This window comes from Protomyctophum bolini, assembly GCF_963924005.1.
Source record: "Protomyctophum bolini genome assembly, chromosome: 9".
Lineage (NCBI taxonomy): Eukaryota > Metazoa > Chordata > Actinopteri > Myctophiformes > Myctophidae > Protomyctophum > Protomyctophum bolini.
This window is the reverse complement of record NC_137870.1, coordinates 18,755,559-18,779,028: the sequence shown is the minus strand read 5'-3', so window position 1 is coordinate 18,779,028 and position 23,470 is coordinate 18,755,559. Positions and strand designations below refer to the sequence as shown.

Genomic DNA, 23,470 nt, shown 5'->3' with positions numbered 1-23,470 from the left:
AGTAGTTCTCAAACCTTTTCATGCTAAGGACCCCCAAACACTTTCAAGATTCTTCATTAATTGTTCAAAAGGTCCCTGACATGAAAATCACTTCTGTAGAACACAGACGGCTACTGTACCAACGGAAGAGGGGGAGAGAGTGAGGCCAAGTGAAGTGAGAAAGATCAGTTAATCACTGAAAGATGGAAGCTATACCGGGGATGCGGAAATAAGGCAGAATAAGAAATAGGCAGCAGAACACACAATAAAACCCTCAGTATTAATTTATCCATTTGTATCTGGCTACATTTTGACCAAAGGAACACTGTGGATTTCACTGTGCAGTGACGGGAATAGAAAGTGAGAGGAATGTTACAGAGAGAGAGAGAGAGAGAGAGGGAGAGAGACATTTTGTACAGTACATTAATCCATCCAAATATGCAATGGTCCGTCCAACTTTATCTGATCTCAGTGTCCATGGGCCACATTCCAAACCTCCACCACTTGTGTGTGTGCGTGCGTGTGTCCATGCATGTGTGTGTGTGTGTGTGTGTGTGTGTGTGCGTGCATGTGCGTACTGCTAGTCTGCTACACAGTAATATCCTTAGTGTTAATTAAAGAGTAAAAATTCTTGGTTGCATATTTACACATTTCTTCCAGGGTTGAGGAGGACATGGCGTGCTCCCCGTCTCCCTGCACTGCCGGGGGTCTCAGCGGGGTCTCGGAGCAGAGGCTGCAGGTGAAGATCCAGGCCTTTGAGGAGAAGATGGGGGAGGAGGTGGGAGAGGAGGAGCAGGTGGACGAGGAGGAGTCGCCCGCCCCCCAGAGGAGGTACAGCCTGGGACAGGCCGCCAGGGACGAGCGGAGGGAGATGAGATTCAACAGGTGAGTGAGTCATGTCATGCAGAGTGGGATGGGATGGCGGTGGCTCAGGGGTAGAGTGGCTGGATGGGAACTGCGAGGTTGCCAGTTCGAACCCGGGCTCCCCCAGAGTTAGTGTTGAAGTGTCCCTGAGCAAGACACTGAACCCCTAATTGCTCCCGATGTGCAGGTTGGTGCCTTGCATGGTTTCCTCTGTCATCGGTGTATGAATGTGTGTGAATGGGTGAATGTAATGCACAATCTATGTAAAGCGCCTTGGATAAAGGCGCCATTTACCAGTGTGACTAGATGATGTTCAACAGTTCAACAGGTGAGTCAGTATGTCATGCAGTGACTAGATGAAGGATTCCATTAAAGACTGGCACATACTGTTTCTCATGTGTGGGATTGTGGGAATGATTCATGGCATAAGAAAAAGCATTGTATTTTATATTAGAGGGAATCTGTTTAGTATGTACAGTATGCATGTGTATGTGTGTATATGTCCTCAATACACTGTATCATCATCAAATCACAAGTCCATGTAATACTTCATAACTAGCACAATATCTGATATATGGCACAATTTGGTGGTAACATACAGTATGGACACTTCTGTTCCAGAAATAGAGAACTATTCATGGCTAAATGTGTTCCAGGTCAAAGAGCCTGGCTCTGCACGCCGTGCGCTCACGCTCTGTCAACTCAGACAACGGCGAGGACGGAGACGGACTGGACATAACTCCAGACAGCGTCGTGTCAGACGGCTCAGCCAATCAACACTCCGAGCAGCAGGAAGTATCGCTCACAAACAGGAAACAGACCGACAGCGGCTCCCGGCCCATCTCCACCGCCACCAACGGGCAGGTTGAAGAGGAGGAGGGGGAGGGGGAGGAGAGGGAGAAGGAAAAGACGGAGGAGGAGAAGAGTGAGGCAGACAGACTGTATGTACACCTGAGAGACAACATGGAGGAGATCCGAGAGTTCTGTAAGGAGATGCTGCACCTGATCCCAACACCACAACACTGTGTCATAGAAGGTACTCACATCACTTTGTAACTACTATACTTAAGTAAAAAATAATCATACCCGTGTGAAATGAGCGGCGCTCTTTTCATCGTACATCAATTTATGTTAGCGGACATTTGACATTGCTACATAAGGTACATAAGGTGGTCCCTTATTAGCCAAGCGCTCCCACCAACATGTGATTGGTTAGCCGATTTGCTCGTTTACATATGATGTAAGTTCTACTCCAACTCAGAGGCAAATATTTTACTTTTACTCTACTACAAATATTTGAAAACTCACCTCAGCCATACTGTATATATAAACATTTTGGCGTCGCAAAGTGACGCATTGTTGTGAGCTTATAGAACTGCTATTTTCTAGATTTTTAATTACTTTTGAAAACTTTCCTGCATAATGAGCACTTTCTACTTGTGGTACTTTAAGTACATGAGTATTTCCAGTCCACATAGCAGTATTCATACTTTTACTAAAGTACAAAATGTCAACACAATATAATACACAGAAAAGGCCTCAGTGTTAAATTGTGCATGTGTAACAACATTGTGGCAAGAGTGCATTATATTGTCTTTATTTGTGGGGAAAAAAATATTACATAAGGAACCGGCTCGTTTATATTCTTACAGTATAGAGTTACAGTTACAGTTGTGAAAAGAGACACAAGAGAAGAAATAATAAGAACAATTACAAAAACTTTGTCAAAATCCCTTTAAGGGCTATATCTTGTGCCACCCCTTACCCCTTATCCCTAACCTTATTTTTAAAATAGTTCAAATTGCCGATCTACAAGCTCACAACATGCCGATGTAGATCGCTAGTTGAACTATTTAAAATTGTAGGTTTAGAAATGAGGGGTAAGGGGTGGAGCGAGATAGGGCCCTGAGAGGTTAGGCATAGGGATTTAGAGGTTAAAGATAGGGTAAACTAAACTAAAGATTATGATTGAGGTTAGGAATAGGGATTTAGACTGTTCAGGTTGTGGATTACTTTACGGCATACAGTCTGGATTTCGAGGTTAGGGTTAGGATTATGATGAGATGTGGTTGTACTTAAGGTTTATGTCAGGGTTAAAGCTGGGCCAGCAGGCCAGCAGCAGCTTTTTACGACCACACAAATGTGTGTTTCGACAAGGAGGCCCTCATCAGGAGAGCATCATGTGCTCTCTCTCGCTTTCTCCAAAAACAAAGTTGCAGCAGAAATATATCTTATATATTGTCGCTGTCGGGTGGAAACCTTTCTGTCCACCTTTCTTATTATAATTATTATAATTATTTTTAAAAACGAAAATAGTGAACAATCTACACAAGCACACAACAAGTCTCATCGTGACACATTGTGAGCTTGTAGATCGGCTATTTTAACAACTTTTGTGTGACACTCTTGTATGATGAAGTAGGGCATTCATTTACAAAGAAAAACATCTGAAACATGGAGATACGAGGTTACTGCCAGACAGTGACTATAAATGGTAAATGGTGCATTTATATAGCGCCACCCAAGGCGCTTTACATAGATTGTGCATTACATTCACCCATTCACACACCGATGGCAGCGGAAACCATGCAGGGCACCAACCAGCACATCAGGAGCAATTAGGGCTTCAGTGTCTTGCTCAAGGACACTTCAACGCTAACTCTGGGGAGCCCGGGTTCAAACTGGCAACCTTGCGGTTACCATCCGGTTACCATACAGCCACTGCGCCCCGACTATACTGTATATAGCACCATTTCCTGAGGGCGTGCAACGTGCATAGATTAGAAAGAAAGGCCAGCGTGAAGAAGGAGAGGGAGAAGCTGAGATTGAAATAATAATAGTCGAGGGGCCACAGGCCCAAAAGCTCAAGGAATAGAGTTTAACCTGTGATGTCATTCCGTACTTTTTTTTGGTGTTTTTTTCTATTAATTTGGTCATTAAGATCCACAGAATAAGAGGCCTGCTCTGCCGGAAACATCGTGAAAAGATGTTATGGCCATTTTTGTATATGACACCAGAGACAATATATAAGGCAATATTTTTTCATTATGCTTCAAGTAGCTTGTGACATTACACTAGGGGTTTTTCATGATTCTGAATCCATTTAAAGCATTAGTTTTGCACGAAAAACACCCCTTGGCCTAAATTCGGCCATAGCCAGCTTGCCCAAATGTGATGACCTCATCACATTTGTGATGACGGATATCGCAGTTTTTTTGCCCAAGGGGTGTTTTTTTGTGCAAAATGTTTTTCGCAATGTTTCCAGCAGAGCAGGCCTCTTATTCTGTGGAATAATGACCAAAATTATAATGTGACCAAATTAATAGAAAAAACACAAAAAAAAGTATGGCATGACATCATAGGTCCTCTCAAATGTTAGGTGACTGGCTCCCCTGCTACGTATAAAGAATCTGAGAACACATGAGAAACAGAAGGGATCCTAGTATAAGCCCTCCTGAACGCCAGTGTGAGATTACAGGCAGACGTGGTGGCTGCTCATAATTAATGATACAGTGTGGTATTAGTTAACCCCCATGTGCTCTCTGACACTGGGATGCATGTGCACACACACACACACACACACACACACACACACACACACACACAGACAAGTGTCAGTAGGTGGCTTAATGTGTGATTAGTGTCTCTCAGAGGGGTTCTGTGTTTTGGCATTAAGAGTAAGGGGTAAATGATTAATGCACATACTATTCGCACGCAGCCACGCACACACAAACACACACAATTTAGTGGCTGTATTCATTTCATTTGATTTATTGATTTCATATCATGCTTTTAATTTAAAAGTTGTCTATCACCACATAAATTGATATGTTGGTGTAAGTCAAGCTACACGTTGTTAGTTTAGCGGTTGGTGAAATATGCACTGAAAAAGTATGTACAGTAAGTAGGCTGCTTTAGAGCCCAAAGTTCTATCAGAGTTAATCCTCACTTTCAAGGCTCTCATCACTGTACCAAGAGGTAGAACTTCAATCTCCAGCTCCCCCTTAGTCCAATAATTAAATGGCAGAGGTTGGACAAAATTGGATTATTTAGTTTCTCACCTGATTCTTACATGACATTAGGTCTACTAGCCAGGATAAAAGATCTACCCAAATCTGCTCACTGCAAATACCCCAAATTTGCCTTAATCCAAGATGCCACCATTGACAAGATGCCAATATTGCCCTAATATAAAGCAATATTTTCTAAATTTCATTATGCTTTAAGTAGCATGTGTGTCAAACTAGGGGGTTTTCATGATTCTGAATCCATTAGTTTAGCACAAAAAACACTCCTTGGGCTAAAAACAGCCATAGCCATCATCACAAATGTGATGAGGTCAGCACATTTGGACACTGAGGATTGTACTCTGTGCACAAGTGACTAAACCCAAACTGCGAGCCAAGCTTTAATGGAAATCTCACTTGGAGCGTCTTGTAGCAGCTAATCTGTTAATGAATAAATTAATCAATGCATATAGAGCAATTAAGGGCGCTACATAGGGCTGGGTTAGGAGATTTGTTTAGACTTGCACAGAGCCTGCTGTGTAAGTGGAAACGTGTGTGTGTGTGTGTGTGTGTGTGTGTGTGTGTGTGTGTGTGTGTGTGTGTTTGTGTATGTGTGTGTGTGTGTGTGTGTGGTCAAGCAGTTCACTTCCTAAATGTTCTCTCACTGTGATTTGTACATTGTGACATTGATGCACAAAATTGTAGGCACACACACACACACACACACACACACACACACACACACACACACACACACATGACATTGTTTTGTCTGAGAATGGGTGTACACCCTGAAATCTATCTGTATGATGTGTCTAACGGCCAAGCTACACCAGGCAATTTTGCGCCCGTGCGTATGCGTTTACTGCGTGCGTACAGTGCGTTTGGATAGGACCAATATATGTCAACGATACCAGCTACACCAGACGCTACATACCGCGGGCTCTAAAAATAGGATCGGTTCACGTGCGTATGCCCCCATGCGCGCGTATCTATCCTCCCGGAAGGTCCCGCACAAATCTGCCGCGCGCCACAGATCTGGTGTAGCCGGGGCATTTTGCACGCATACTTTGTGCGCGCAGTGCGCTTACGTCAAACGCACACATGCCCGGTGTAGCTTGGCCGTGAGTGTGTGTGTGCGTGTGCTTGTGCTCACGTGTGCCCCTACACACTACACTATAAATGGATGAGGCACTAGTCATGTCATATTGGGAGCGAGGATTATTTTGCTGCTTTTGATCTCTGAGCCACTGTAACACATGCACCCACACCCATAGTTCCACACACTTAAGACATTACAATACACTCAAATAGAAGAGAGGTGATGATATTGTGATTGACACACACACACACACACACACACACACACACACACACACACACACGGACATGTTCTCCAATCTACAATCTCCTTTCATTATCCCATAATTGGATCTTTCCCTTGCCTTTCTCACTACCACAGTCTCCTTATGATTGTCAACCCCAAGGGCCTTAGGATATGACATCACAGGCTGTCTCAGCTGAGTGAGGTCATCATGCTGCCGGCTGACCTACACGTGATGCCTCATTCTCCAGACAAACACGGACGCACGCATGCACGCATGCACGCATGCACGCACACACACCCGCACGCGCACACACATAAACACTATTTATACACACGTACTAACAGGATACATACTCGCCCACACAAAGACAAAACATAAATTCAGAGAATCTCTCACACACACACACACACACACACACACACTGTACACACACATCCACACGTGTTGTGCACACACATGCATACATTTTGTACACTGTGCAGACACATTGACTGAGCCAAAGCATGCAGGTCGTCCTGGTTTTGTTGGTTACAGGTTTACAAGGCATTTGGGTCTTGTTTATGTGAGTGCATTGAAAGTGCCGTATAGAGGAATGTGATGTGTGCCAAAGGTAACACTGTTACAGCACGCAAGCAAGGTTTTACAGAGACAGAATGTACTTGGAGAGCTCTGAGGTCTTATTGAGACAGAACATATAGACAATGCCAAGGTCTCAATAGGGGAGGAACGTGCTTACACATCAGGTCTTACCTAGATGGACCATACTTGGTCATCTCTAAGGTGTTCTAAGGAGCCTACTTAAGCATCCCTATACTGCCCTACAAAGCCAAATTGCAGTAACGGCATTTTTGTTCGAAATTTTGTTTCAGAGTTTCATTTTGTTTTGTTTTAGAGAAAAGGTGTTAATTGCAGTAACTACAAAACCTAATTCAAAACCAAGGCAGTGTGCAGTAACTACATACATTTTGGAGGTCACGGGTCAAATCAGCCATTCAGATTCTTGGGCATGAGCATTATGTCAATTAAAGTAATAACACTTGTATACTTATAGCCCATTTGGCTGGCCAGTTGAAACACTTTAAAGCCAATTATCTCAGTTTCACCTTGAGCATACAGTAGTTACTACACTCTGGCTGAGGGCAGCGCCGTGGCTGTTACTGGCATGTTGCGACGCCGAACGGACCGACCCTGCCGTGGAACGGAGCTGTCAAAATCCACCGTCGGAGAATGCACTCGCTCCATCTGCTCTGACTTTGTAGGGCAGTATAGCGCCTAAAGAGAACAAACAAGGCCACACAAGAAAAACGAAATACATTGTGAAGGAGAGGTTCAGGGTCACAGAGAAATGAATATGAACACTGCAAGGCAAAAGAGAGAACTTGGAGTACCTACAACCAGACTCAATTCAGGTTCTGTTTATGTATATTAAGTCCACGAAGCAAACATTTGAATGCAGTTGGTGGGTGGAGCAGGTTCACTTTGTGCTAATGATGATTGTGTGTGTGCGTGCGTGCGTTACGATTACGAAATCCCCTCACTCTCTAGCTGAGAGTGGGGTGGAGTGGGAGCTGATCACCTCATTCCTCCTCTAGTGGTGGGTGGGTCCCTATACTAATTACTAGTTAGGCACACCTGCGGCTGGCCTATATAGGCCCAGGTGGTAACCTCACAAACATTTTGCCCTCTATCAGAGAAGTACTGTGGGAACCCTGACAGTTGTGCCACAAGTTGATGCATTATGTACATGTAAGTTTGCTCCTTTCTATCTGTTTGTGTATTGTTTGTTTATGCCCAAGTTAGTTTACACTACTGACTGTTATACCGTTTCTTTCTTGAGCAGTTAAAATCATCACTCCATGTCATCGTCAATAAATATATAGGCTACCATGTGAAACCACAAGCCAGTCTGGTCCTGGTGCTCTAATAGGCACACTGGTGTAAGGGTGATATACAACCAGCAAATACCCTTCATACAACCATATAATTCTTGCATGCGTGTGTGCGTGTGACTGTGTGCGACTGTGTGTGTGTGTGTGTGTGTAAAACAGATTCCAATCGAGGGTGCGTTGCCAAGCTATCGTTCTCCTGTCCCTTAAAGGGCCACTACTGCCTGTACGCCAAGTCCTGCTTTATCCTGAGCAGCAGACAACCCCATCCCTGGATCCACATCATGCTTCTGGACCTGCAGGTATACTGTACAGTACAACACTAACAACTAAAGAGGTGCCATATGCTTTCGCTCACGGCTGCACAGTTGCCAGGCTTTTCCTATATAGTCTCGCCTTGCCAGACTGTTGCCTCTCGCAATTTTCAAATGCTTCCGTCAGTACAGTCTGGAGAACGGAAGCTATTTCCATGAGCAAGCGATAAAGCGGATGTGACACATCCCCTCACTTGGTGCAGCGGCCAAAACAAGTCCTACTCTAAGCCAGGGGTTCTCAACCCGTGGGTCGCAACCCCTCAGTGGGTCACCAAATTATTTTGGGGGGTCCCCAAATAATATATTTCTTTTTGCAACTGAATGGCTGAAAAATGGAAATGAAGAGTTTACATAGTACACATAGTACATGCATATCTGGTTTCAGTATTTATTCATGATATATTTTCTCTATTATTAAGGTTATTTTTGCAGTCAGTTTGTATTGGGGGTGGGGAAGGGGGCGAGACTGCGTTCAGTAATTTAATTTGGTCATAATATGACCAAATTAAATTATGATCAAAATATTATAAATATAATGTTATGTATTGTAAAAACGAAATAAAAAATGTGCCACGGACAATGACAAGTCTTGTCACAGACACTTTCGGACATTTGTCCCTGGTGATGTGTACTGTACGGAAAAGCTAACATAAATCTCTCTCTCTCTCTCTCTCCTAGAGTAAATCCAGCCGTCCTCTGTGCACAGGAGATGCATGTGTCCAACAACTGGGTTCTCTGTGGGAGAAGACTCAACTGAAAGGAGCTCACAGCTTCCCCATGGCAATGACACAACACACCACCCCACACAGGAAGGTATGTGTGCAGTGTTGTCCATGGACCACTGGTGGTCCGTGAAGGTATTGCATGTGGTCCCTGACCATGCATTTAGTAATGTAGTGACTTTATATTTTCTTCCACGGAACAGTGCGCTAAACGTTTGTGCCCTGTTCCGTGGAAGTGCCTCAATGTTGTCAGTTACTGCAGAAGTCTGAGGTTAAGAAATTCCACAGAAAAGGGAGTTAGAATCTCAGGAAAGGTAAGTGTACCAGCTTGCCTGATTGAGTCATTATCAAGAAATGCCCATATAATCATGTCATCATTTGTCTGCTCTATACTGTATATCAGTTAACTGGAGTTTAATTAACACTTTCGGGGCTTTAAATTCATCCTACCTAGGCTGCCTATAGATTGTCTTATTACCTTTGGAGCATACGCCAAAGTATTTGCAGCTTTGATCGGCGAAAATCCGGCGGAAAATAGTCCCATGGTTTGTTGTTGAAGAGAAAAACATGCCGCCATTACGATGCGAGACGAACACAGCCTCCACAGCATGTTGTAGTCCAAACAAACCAGCCGTTCACTTGCAGAGCATGGCTTGATTTCCGGTTTTGTCATAACGCGATGGCCTCGTCACCAGGTCCGCAACAAATACGCTCTTTCTTTTTAATTATTAAAAAACGGTGAATTAAACACATTAAACAAATAGCGGGTTTAGCGTATTACGCAGCGCCGACACATGGATTAAATAGCGGGGAACGTGGGTTAATGGATGGTTAATGGATGGTTGGATAAAGTAATATAATGTATTTTCTTACAATTGATAAACTTTTGAAATACTGTATTATTTAAACATTTAAAAAAATAAATTTTCATCAAAATACATCAAAATACTATATTAAATAACCTGCCACTGTGCCCACAAACGCATGTCAAAGAGGAAAACAATCAACATACAACGTCAGAATCGGGCACACACAAGTGTTTTCTTAATGAAGTGCTTCTGAATTGCAACCATGTGTTTATGTCAGTTAGCGATGCGATCCGTTGTTATTAATCCACCACCGCACCATACGCACGGACTTGAGAGAGGAGAAGTGTTTCTCTCCCTTCGTCTCGCATGACTTGCGTCAATGTACAGTTCACTTTGCAGGTTGAAAATCCGGTATAGAGCAGATACGGAAACGGACGGTCATCTTCCTAAGATATGCGCGCGAGTGCATATGACCAGATATAGTAGGCTCTACGACAAATTAAATTCCACCAACGTTCAAAACTGTTTCTGGTTGGCTGACAGACTGACACAGCGAAATAGTCAGTTCTGATTGGTTCAGAACTAAAAAAATTAAAAGCACAGGAAACTAGCGCCGGCAACTTTTGTTGAATGAGAAGCCACTCAGAAGAATTCGATTAAACAAATAATTTAAGCAAAATGGCAATGCAACGAACAATAGCTCAACTGTTTAAGAGAAAAGATTAGAGTTGAAGAAGCTGATAATGTAGTTAAAGAAAAAGTTAGAAAAACAACGCCAGGGGATGAAGATACAGAACAAATTGAGATGCTTGAGACTGACAGTGAGACAGATGGGGAGGAGGCAAAGACCTAGCCTGGCTAGTAAGCCAGCAGAGGCCCTGCAATAAGAACTGACAGCAGGAGTAGATCCAGTTGTATGTTCTGCTCCATTCTCAACATCCTTTGGCTTCCAAAAACAGTAATTTATTGTAAGTAAACACAAACAGTAATGTGTGCTTATTTCAATTTAATTGTATTTGCTTTGATGGGGAAAATAATACAAACTCAATACATAGTGTTTGTATTGTGTTATAGGTTAGGTATACTGTGCCAAAATGCAGTTTTCTATTATAAGGCGTATTGGGGGGTTTGACCCCCCAAAAACATTGCAGTATTGATACTTTTACTTAAGTAAACAATGCGAGTACTTTTTCCACCACTGACTGTGTGTATATGTCGTACATGCATACATTAAATGTGTACTGTACGCACATTTGTGCATATGTCATTACATTTAACATGTTTTGCCTTTCCCCCCCACGTGCGCTCACGTGTTTGGAAGTCTGCGTTGGCTTGCGTTGGTATGCACTGACACGTGCCTGTTAACATAACGAGTGTGTGTTTTATGTGAGCATATGCTGCTTTTTTAAGAAGAATGCATGAGGTCATCCCCAGAAATGGCTCCTAGATAGAAGGGTCAGAGTTGACCTTTTTGCCATAACACTTTGTTTAAACGTGACGCATGCTAAATGGACATTTATGTAAGCAAAACGTCCACTCACCCGTACACTCTGTCGCACTCACGTGTCTGTGTGTGTGTGTGTGTGTGTGTGTGTGTGTGTGCATACGTACATGCATACGCATGTGAATGTGCGTGCATTCATGAATGTATATACATTTATGTGTATACGTTTTTGTGTGCGTGCGTGTGTGCATGCATTCATGTGTTCACGTGCGTGCGTGTGATCCATAGGCGTGCCATCCTTCATGCGTTGCCCCCTCATTATGTGGCGCTTGGAAATCATTAGACCCGAAGAGAAAATACAGCTGTCGTTTGTCTTTCTCCCAAAACCTGTATTGTGACTGCTCTGGGACGGCCTGGCTATAGTTACCATATGGAGGCTGTCTGTGACTGCTCATAAACACACGCACACGCACTCGCACACGCACACATACACATACACCACCCCTATTCTTTCTCTCTCGCAGTCTCTCTAACCCCTGAGATCCGCCCCCCCCACACACACACACACACACACACACACACACACACACAAAGTACACGTATGCGCATTAACCATATCCTCATAGGATGAAAGAATAACTGCCCTTCAACTCTCACACACACACACACACACACACACACACACACACACACACACACACACACACACACACACTTAACGGATGGCAGTAGTCTCACGCTGTGTGACGATAACCCGTTTGGACACACTTGAAAACGTCTTCCTGTCACCCCACTGCGTCTCGCCCTCTAAAGCCGACTATCGAGTCTTTTTTACTTGATGGTGATTTACCTGCCCGTCCGCTAATAAAGCCCACAGCCTGCAGCGCTGCATCTGGACCCAATTGGAACACCTCTTCCCCCAGTAGACAGCAGACAGCCAGATCATACAGTTAGACTGTGTCAATTCATGTTGAACCTCTACCTCATCATATTGATGGAGCTCTTTATTGAAACGGCACTGGCCTAGCCTGAGCAGGTCAGCAGCCAGACACAGACAGTGGTGTAAGAATAAAAATAGACCAGTCAGTGATTCTCAAACGTTTTTGTTTGTTTGTTTTCATTCAAAGACCCCCGTAGTGAGAGCATTTGGAACCCCCTTAAGGCTCTCTGGACCCCAATTTGAGGAACCACTGGAATGGAAAAATTAAAAGAAGAATTGTTGAAACACTAAATAAGTAAATAGATAAGAGTCATGAAAAATATAAAAGGCCAAAGCACAGTTATAGACAGTGAAAACATACAGTATAAATAAGCAGACTAATTTCCAGCAGAACTATACATGATATCTCTCTCTCTCACCCTCTGCTGGCCTGTACCTCCAATAAGCCTTCCCTCCCTCCCTGTGCTGTGGACCAATCAGAAACACATGGAGCGGAAGGACAGAGGGATGGAGGTAGAATGAGATGAGTGAGGGGGGGTCCTCCTCCCCTAAGAGGAAAGTAAAAGGTTCCTAATTATGTTTGTAATGATGAAGGACTTTTCAAAGGCAGGCCAGAGGTGGGGTTTATTTATGAGCCTTCGGAGATTCAGGAGGAGACATCATGGATACATCTGTGTTGTACTGTGCTTTTACTGCACACACAACATAAAACAGACATAGACGGCGGGCACACAGAGGACAGATGAGGAGAAGGAGGAGGGTTGCAGGAGGGGAAGAACATATGAGGAGGAGCTGCGTGAGGGGGAGGTTAGACATACAGTACTGTATAGATGGACCTTTATTGTTCTCATGGGGGAAATCATAGCATTACAGCAGTTATGAAACACAGGACACATACAGAAAGACAGACAGTAACACATGCAGGTAAACATGGGAGGATGTTCAAGGGGGAGGAGGAGATGCATGGGGTTGGAGAGACTACGGGTCGGATCCATCGAAATGGATGGACACGTATGGACCCCACGTATGGATTCTCCAAATCCATGTGGGCTGTTCAAGCATATTGAATGAGCCACATTTAAACGGTAACAGCCGATTGAAATGCAGCCAATCTCCTTGAGTGCGGTGCAGCAGTGTGCAGCACTGCCTGCAGGACACCGCAGAGGTTTTATGGGATGTGTGAGTTGTACATTGTTAGTGTTAATTGTCGATGGGGAAGGTAAGAAAGTCGACCAAATGTGCTCCTTCGCTGTAGATCCAGAGTGGCAGGTCAGGTGACGTAGCGGCGGCGCTGCCCTGGGCGCAATCATATCTGCGGTGTCACATTAAGCACAGCTTGACACCACAGCATTGATTGCCTACAGTGCACCCCTCCACAGGTTTGTCTATATATGAAGGGCAGAAAAACACACATCATCAGTACAGTATCCCCCCTTGTGCAAAAAACAAAAGCAACCTCTATAGTACAAACAATATACACCCCATACAATAGACTGCATAACCAAAAACACAGTCACAGTGTGGTTACAGTTTCACGCCCTATGCTAAGGCAAAATATGGGTAATGGGGTGGACAAACGTGACCTAATTAAATCAATTTTAATAACACCATTATAAAACAATCTGACCAAATAATTAAGGCATGTCTCTGTTTGGTCTGTTATAAAAGCGTGGCAACTTTCTGTCCGGTCATTTGATGGGCCATTTGATTTGAATGAACGCCAGTAGACCCAGAACGTTGTGAAATGCCAGCACATCGCTGGCTGGCTGTGGGATTATGGAGATTCACACGTTTCCGTGTTGAGTTTGTCGGCGAAGCAGAACTAGTAAATGGGATACTGGCACATCCATGGCTGTTTGCAGTGGGAGGGATTACAGCGGGATTGTCACGCATGCATGTTTTAACAATGACGAGTCAGTCATTTACTCACATTGACTATTGTAGCCCCCCAGGGTCCGGGAGAGGTGGGGGCATAAAAAGATAGAGAACATTTTAATTAGAACATGGGTCACAGAGGCATAACCGAGGTGAAGAGTGCCAAACAAGGTAGAGGACTAAAATAAGTAAATAAAAAAAGGATAATGAATATTACTATAGTATAGCCTAGTGTTGAGAGAATTGGTTGGAGAAAATGGCAAGGTTTAAAGGTCAGGAGTAGAAGAGGATGTGAGAAAGAGATGGGAGCCGAGGAAGGAACTGAGATTGTTGAACAAGAGGACTCAGAGAGAGAAAGAGAGACAGAGAGTGAACACAAAGCCAGGCTTTGTTCGATGAACAAAGTCAACAACACTGGCTCATGTTCTCAATATGTTTACATCAGATGTTGACCTCCTGCGAGTAGCTGGCATATTTCACTGTACAGCTGCTGTACAGTATGCTCCTGCATTGTCTTCATGTTTACATTACGCCGGCACTCCACCGGACGCGTTGCGTCTCCGTCGCGTGCGTCAAAAAATGAACCGGGGCAATTTTAATGCAGTCACGCAACGCAACGCAGCGCGGGCAGTGGAGCCACCCTTCATTGATTAAAAAGGGAACATTCCCTGACGGTGACGGAGACACGACGCTGGCGGTGACGCGCCCGGTGGAGCCCCGGTGTTAGGTGTTGTCAATGTCAACCCAGTAAGAATTTAGCACGCAGCACCATCAAACCCCTTAAGCACTTCCAATTTCCAAAACTTTTACTTCTACTCCACTACATCTCAAAATATTGTAGCCTACTTTTACTCCACTACATTTATTTGAAAACATTAGTTACTATTACTTTGATTATTATTACAAAGTGTAAATGAAACAGTTCAGCCCTATAATTTTGGCCAATCTACAAGCTATCAATGCGTCGTGTGAACTTGTAGCTCTGCTATTTTCAAAAGATTTTTATACTTTATACTACGGTATACCGTATTTGAAAACTTGAATTGGGACATTCTGCACAATGAGTACTTTTGGTACTTTAAGTACATTTTTATGACAATACTTTTGTACTTTTACTCAAGTACATTTTAGAATTCCGGACTTAGTATATGGTAAATGGTGCATTTTTATAGCGCCTTTATCCAAGGCGCTTTACATAGATTGTGCATCAATTCACCCATTCACACACACACACACATTCATACACCGAAGGCGGCAGAAACCATGCAAGGCACTAGCCAGCACATCGGGAGCAATTTGGGGTTCAGTGTCTTGCTCAAGGACACTTCGACACTAACTCTGGGGGAGCCCGGGTTCGAACAGGCACCCTTGCGGTTACCATCCAGCCACTCTACCCCTGAGCCAACGCCGCCCCTATATTGCAGTACCTATAACATTTGGAGTACTTTTTCCACCACTGATAGGCAGTGACAGTGTCACAAAGCGAACAGGAGGAGGAAAAGTGTGCTTGACGTGTTTGTACTGTCCAAATTCAATTAGAGGTGGAGACGTTGCGAAGCGTGAGATGGGAGAGATAGAGACCGCTGAGCAAGGAGGGGAACAGAGCGATAAGAGACAGAAGAGACCATACCAAAGATTCAATTAAAGATGTTGAGGTAAGGGAGCGGAGAATGTTGACACAGGAAGGAAGGAGGTGAAGAACGTGATGTGTGGGGGGTAGTGGTCAGATGAATAATGTTAACATTTTAAATGTTTGTTGGTCGGTTCAACCGGTTTATACACTTGTTTTAGAATAATCAGAATGTTCTCTTCATTCCATTGTTCACTGTTTCATTCTGCCTGCATTAAAACCCTGGGCTTTCATTAAGGAAGAGCCCCTCATTTCCTTTACCAAACAACATCCGTTTAATTTATTTTAAATAGAACATGATTAAAAGCCCTATATACTTCGCCGTACGATTAATAGCACAAATAAAAGCAAGAGAGAGGTTATTGGGATGTAAGATATGCTATTCTCTCTATTTGGGGAGAAGAAAATATTTATTATACTTTTTGACAATACAAGATGATACCTGAAACAAACAATATGGCTACGGTTAATGACCGTGGGAAGCACCCTATGATCCGACGGACCATTGCTCCGAAGGAGCATTGGTCCGAGGTGCGCTGGGGGTCGGGAGACAGAGACGAGGAGAGGGTATCAGATTAAGATCAAGACATGATGACATAAAAGAACATACTCTAACCTCCCATAAAGTCTGTAGCAAGACCATAACATAAGTAAGAAAACAACCCTTTTTTGTTCTTACATCTCCAATACAAAAAATACATGTCTGCATAGTTTTCAATTTAAAAAACAATGTGTAACCTTAAATTGTAAAGGTTTGTGTCTCTATTTTGGGGACATTTGAATTGTGTTGAAATTCTTTTACAGTTTACAGAGTTAAAGCGGCCATATCCCTGTTCCCGGCTGCGTGTGAACGGAGGCTAGGCTAGAGTTAGCACCGCTAGCTAGAACTGCTTCCAACTCGCTCGTCAAGCCAAACAGCCAACAGAGGTAGTTTCTTAGCTAAACAACCAGCCTGAGCAGCGATAAAGTAGAGAGATAGGATAATAGTTAGCAGTGATAGTGTATGTTCAAATCACAACTATGCAGGCTAGATAGTTAGTGTTTGTGCTGCTGGACGATAGAGCCGTCTGCACTCAGACAACAACACAGGAAATTAAATAATGCCGAAAAAGGTATGGTATAAAGCAGTATCGTACGGATGCTGGGGTTTAAGTGGTTAATGAGCAAGGAGAAAGAACTAGGTGGAAGAGACAGAGTCCAGAGAGGTAATGGCTGAGGAAAGAATGAATGGAAATAGTGAGAATCAAATATACAGCCAGGTGAAGGCGTGAAAGAATTCATGAGGGGGAAAGGCTGTCATGTGAGAACAGTTGTGTCTGTCAGCGCCTGCTTGAAGTCTTCTACTGTGTGTGTGTGTGTGTGTGTGTGTGTGTGTGTGTGTGTGTGTGTGTGTGTGTGCGCGCATACTATAGGTGACTCATATAGGCCTATATACCGGCACAAAAAACATCTGCCCTATTAAATATGATATTAGTTTTCCACTGAAATGTTGCAAGAGCTCTGTGTCTGCATATGTGTGTGCGTGTTGTTTGTCCATTCTACTGGGCCTGGTGTAAGTGTACATGCATGTGTGCATGCATTCATGCACACGTAATCTGTCCATTCTACTCTGAGTGTGTGCATGTGTGTGTGTGTGTGTGTGTGTGTGTGCGCGAGCGCATGTGCGTGTGTGTGTGTGTTTGTCCATTCTAGTGGGGGTCGTTGTAAGTGAAGCTTGCCATCAGCTCTCTGTGCGTAATTCTCCAGTTCCCCTGTTTCAGTTCTCCTGTTTTTAATGGACTCCAACCAACTCTCAGGGCACAGACCCTGCCAGAGGATGAGAGAGAGAGAGAGAGAGAGAGAGAGAGAGACGTAGAGGGAAATACTGGAGGATCTAGTATAGAGCCCTGACGGACTCCGGTCAACTACGCACAGCCACATAGGGCTCCATTTTCGTTCCAGCATTCTATATACACTATTTGGGGATTTAGCAGTGGGGAAGGGGTGTTCCCCAACTAAAGTTGGTATGTTGGCTACCTTACATTATGCATGTAGGTGTGGGGAGAGAAAACCCCCCATACTTCTCTTACTACAGTATGTAACTACGAAATTCAGGCTTTCATTTGGTATAGAGATTGTGCGTGTAGGCCGTCTCTACGAAACGGTATGAAGCTAAAAGGACAGTTCGGTAAATCCGATTAAACCCCATTTGCTGCACTATGGGGTGATGAAACTGAAACGCACTTCTTTGACTATACAATTATATAAACACAATGGACACGAGGAAGTGGCAGGCACTCACTTCTGCTGATTATAGGACAATTATGAAGAGATGCGTAGGAGAATAAGGAGAGATGACGCAGCCTGACTCCACAGACATCTCCATTGGAGGTGCGCAGTGTGCACTATATAGTATATACCAAACTAATTTGGCTTTACGGGTGCTTTTAAACTCCACTATGCGCCTTCCCAAATGTATGTGTGACCAAAATAGCAATTTAGGGGAAAGCGTGCCAACACGCCCATGACCACACGTCTAGGCGCAAATACCGGCATAATAGATAGCGGGTGACGCAGGACCAAAATACCATTACGGGACAGAGCAAGCTCCTATACTCGTAATTTTCGGGCAGCGGCTGCGACGACGGCGGCGACGAAAATGGAGCCCATAGTGTTTAAGTGGAAAATGGAACACCCGTATCAGAGCTCCAGGGAGAGATATGCCTTTCTGCACACATTCTCCTTATCTCCACCTACGTTTCCTCTCTCTGCTCCTCCTCACGTCTATTTCACTCTTACTTCTACTGGTACTGTAGCTATCCTGCCCGCCAGAGACAGACAGACCTCCTCTGCTCTTCTCTTTAACTCTCTTTGGACGACACTGACTCATCTGTTTCAATTTATTGACCTCTCATGTAGCCGCTGAGGTGACAGTAATTCTTCTATTGCTCCCCTCCCAGGCTGCACACAGGCAGGCATGCACGCAGGAACGCACACACACACACACACACACACACACACACACACACACACACACACACACACACACACACACACACACACGTTCTCCTCGTCCACTCCCCTTTCTCAACCAATTGTCTCTCTTCTCTTCTTCCTCCCCTCACCTCCATTTGCCATCCAGTCCCCCCTCCACTGCTTATTTCTCCTGTACTGCGTTCACCTCCCCTCTCCTCCTGTCTCCTCTTCATTAATGTCCTTCCTCCTCTTCCTCTCTCCACCTCCTTTCTGCTCTCCTCCTCTTCTCTTTATCTCCCTTGCTCTTCTATCCTCTTTTCTGCTTTTCCCTCATCACTCCCCAACTTTTTTGAATCTCAGTCACATTACTGGTACAGCATGTACTGTACAGCAATGCAACATTGACTGTCTCACAGTCAGTCTAATGATATCTTAATTGGGATAATTTAATCTCATAGCAAATGAACTGGCTTCATCTCAATGCAAACAATAAATAAAACAAAACCACACACTGATGAGATTAACCCAGCTGAGCCGCAGCGCTTGTTAAAATAACAAAGGGATCTGGAGCTTGAACATAAATGGCCCTTTTCTACTACAAGAGTAAGTGAATTGTGCCGTGCCGCGAAACGTACGTCACAGGCTCTTGATTTGTTTCCATATGCTATGGCTCACGTTCAGATGAGGTTCTCAGAGTCTCATTTGGGTTCTACTAACCCTATATCTGGGTACCCAGAAGTTGAACTCGAAAAATAGCGAAAATAGATACAAGCTCACAATGTGACATGTGTGAGCTTGTAGAGCTATTATTATTATTTGTAGAGCTATTATTATTATTATTGTGATGTTCTGCCACAGTTCTATAGTTATAATAGAAACATAAAGAAAGACATCACAGAACAGGTTATGGAAGGTAATTCTTGGTTAACCTTCGTAGTCAAAAAGAGCCAAAAGACATCCCAGTTCTACAGTATACAGAGCCTTGACCCACCGCATCACCTCAGGTACTGTAGCTCATCATAGAGCCTTGACCCACCGCATCACCTCAGGTACTGTAGCTAATCATAGAGCCTTGACCCACCGCATCACCTCAGGTACTGTAGCTCATCATAGAGCCTTGACCCACCGCATCACCTCAGGTACTGTAGCTCATCATAGAGCCTTGACCCGCTGCATCACCTCAGGTACTGTAGCTCATCATAGAGCCTTGACCCACTGCATCACCTCAGGTACTGTAGCTCATCATAGAGCCTTGACCCGCCGCATCACCTCAGGTACTGTAGCTCATCATAGAGCCTTGACCCGCCGCATCACCTCAGGTACTGTAGCTCATCATAGAGCCTTGACCCACCGCATCACCTCAGGTACTGTAGCTAATCATAGAGCCTTGACCCGCTGCATCACCTCAGGTACTGTAGCTCATCATAGAGCCTTGACCCGCTGCATCACCTCAGGTACTGTAGCTCATCATAGAGCCTTGACCCGCCGCATCACCTCAGGTACTGTAGCTCATCATAGAGCCTTGACCCGCTGCATCACCTGGCTCAGGTACTGTAGCTCATCATAGAGCCTTGACCCGCTGCATCACCTGGCTCAGGTACTGTAGCTCATCATAGAGCCTTGACCCACCGCATCACCTCAGGTACTGTAGCTCATCATAGAGCCTTGACCCGCTGCATCACCTCAGGTACTGTAGCTCATCAGTCACAGCCCTGCATGCAACCACAGCACGCATGAGGTGACCCCAGAGGCTGACACGACCATCTTGATCACATTATAAACGTGTCCTGCCCACAAAGAGGGAATTTAGCAAAGAGACAGAGAGAGAAAGGAAAGCAAAAGAGAGAGGTTATATAGGGATATAAGGATAGATGACATTCAGATGCCACATAATCCAGAAATTGTTGCTCTGATTCATGTGTTATGGGAATGTAACTTCCTGTCTTGATGAGCCAACAGCGTGTGGTTGTTGTTTCTCCGTCTATGTTAGACCATTGCCCAGTTTTCTCTCCCCTCCAGCGTCTTCTTTTATAGGGTGTGGACTGCACAGTTTGAGGTTAGCTGGTTTGGGCATTAGTGATGGACAGATGGAGATTGTGTTGACAGGTCCACTTTCTTTTTTCTTCCTTTGTTATTCATCTTTCATTACTTATCGGTTGCTTGCTTACTCATTTAGTGACTCACATGCTTTTTGGAAACATTTTCTTTGTGTGCGTGCATGTGTGCATGTGTGCATGCGTGCGTGTGTGTGCGCCTCTCTCACGTGCCTCGCTCCTCTGATAATCAGAGATGAGTCATTTGTTAAACATGGTTAAAATCGTTTTAATTGGCTTGGCATGTACTTGGGCATGAGTGGGATCACCTAATCCGGAGATGGGCCTTTTCCTGTTGCGGAACATTAAAAATCCACTGGCGGCGACCCACCCTTCAAAACCAGTTAATCAGAACCTGTCAGGAGCAATACAGTAGACAGTTAGTCAGAGTAAACTTGCAGACAGTGAGAGGTGTTCTGTGCCTGATGAACCGAAAACCTGACATTGAGAAGCCATTATCTCTGTTGAAGTTTGAATTAAATTTGATGTCACAAATTAATCTTACATTGTATCTCCAAGGCATTACCGTCAGGGAAGCTGTATCCATTTATCTTATGCAATGGATTTCTGCATCTGTGCATCTGCCCCTCATGGTTTCTGTCTTTCATTCAGTGTCCCTATTATGGAGGCTCTCTCCTCTCTCAAACATACACATGGTATTGCTTTGACTGTGTCCTGGGCACCAGCTAGCACAGAGAGGACTGATGTAAGCAACCACCTTTTCTCATTTACATCAAGTGCTCAAAGAGTGGCCAAGTTACATTTCAGTTCCCCCCAAATGACACATTTGGATGTGGTTTCTTCTGCACAGTTCAAGAGGGGAAGCAGACCAGTAGCTCGGTGGGCTGATATATCTATACATCTTAACACTTTCAAATCTAGCTTCCTCAGGGCCGTGCTGCTGAACTCGGCTCTGGTGGGAGATATTGTGCTCACTCTAAAAGTGGCAATCAGAAAATGTGAAATGACTTGAGCTGGGTCACAGTTAGGGATGGGTATCGTTATGATTTTTATCGATTACGGTTCCCTATTTCGGTTCCAAAAAGGTAATAACTTAAATAAGAGGTCAAATGTTTATTTAACAAAAAACTGTATTCTTTAAAGCCTTAGTCAATTTAAGACATGTAATGAATATAGCATAACATCCTCATAATAATAAGATTATCTTACTAATACTGACAATAACAAATTCGAAAGCCTGTCTGAGACACTCCGAGGAGCAACACACAAACACACACACGCACACACGTACACACGTGCGCGCGCGCGCGCACACACACACACACACACACACACACACACACACACACACACACACACACACACACACACACACACACACACACACACACACACACACACGCGCATGCTTGTGCGTGTGTGTGTGTTCAGTAACTTACCAGGATCTGTAAAGAGAGTCTGGATTTCCACTCTGCGCTTCAATATGATAATGGAAATGAACCATCTTTCTCTCTCCCTCTCCGTCTCTCTTATCTCTTTCTCCATCCAACCCAGGATCTGGACAGTCTACAGACCCATCTAGAGGAGGTGCGTTTCTTTGACCTTTTTGGCTACAGTGAGGAAGAGGGGGGCTGGCTCTGCTTCATGTGCAACAACCCTGAGAAGGCTACAGGTGAGCTCATTTAAGCACGCACGCATGCACGCAGACACAGAGAGAAGCTCTTGCGCAGTCTTGAGGCGGGAGCTCACTGTCAAGATTCTGATATTTCTGAATCTATCTCCATGTTTTACCCTGAGTTCATTCACAAATATGTGAATGAATGAATGAATGAATGAATGGGACCTCATCATCAGTTAATGAACATCTCCCTTCATGAACATCTCCCTTTTATTGCACCATCATTTCCTGTTTTCGGCTCTGATTAGAAGAATGACACTATGATGATTTCAAGACGGACCCCCAAGTCCCGCTAGATCTGATGGAAAAAAGCTGTCCTTTCCCTTCTGGGAATTTCCAGTAAGTGGTAGGCTTTTGTGGAAAATACGCTCTGATTACCCTTTTTGCACAATCTAAGCTTTCTCAAGGCCTAAATAAGATAGGTTTCTTTTGATCTGCCTCCATCTGCTTTGTCTTCATCTTGTCTTCTTGATTGAAGTCGATTTTGCAGACGAGAGCAACACCATTGCTTTCGTTATTGATCAATTATTGAGTCCTGCCTCAAAGCAGACCAGAGGTAGAAAACTGTCGTTTCCCTGATGTCATCGCTATAGGGACACAGGCATCAGTAAGCAGGAACTGGGGATGGCAATGAAGGCCCGGGAAGTCTGGTGAAATATTGTGAAATCCACGATCTCGACTGCGGTCGAAAAATGACGATGAAGTCTCTCACTAACCACCCATGTCCCAGTGGATGTACCCTCTCGGGTTCTGCAGTGGAGACATTCCTCCCAGTTGGTTTGCTATCCTGGTGTGACCCAGTCGCTCTCTTTTCTCCAACAGCATTTCAGGTGGGAATACAGTAACTCCCACCAAGCTCCAGCTGATCTCCTTCCAGTCTTGGCCCATTCCCTGTCATTCTTGGTCCCACTTCTACCACTACTATCATTACTCTGGTAGATAGATGTTGTTACCTAGAGAGGTGAAATCTGGTCTTTATGCACTT

General features: G+C 44.3%; 1 protein-coding gene across 1 annotated transcript in view; it reads left to right on the top strand.

Annotated features, from left to right (window-relative positions):
* The window catches only part of veph1 (ventricular zone expressed PH domain-containing 1), a 127,457-nt gene that overhangs the window by 66,024 nt on the left and 37,963 nt on the right, over positions 1-23,470 (top strand). Inside the window, exons 7-11 of the mRNA XM_080772242.1 lie at positions 640-864; positions 1,500-1,879; positions 8,227-8,366; positions 9,057-9,191; positions 22,362-22,479. Of these exons, the coding sequence (XP_080628368.1) occupies positions 640-864; positions 1,500-1,879; positions 8,227-8,366; positions 9,057-9,191; positions 22,362-22,479 (998 nt within the window). The remainder of the gene's footprint in view (positions 1-639; positions 865-1,499; positions 1,880-8,226; positions 8,367-9,056; positions 9,192-22,361; positions 22,480-23,470) is intronic.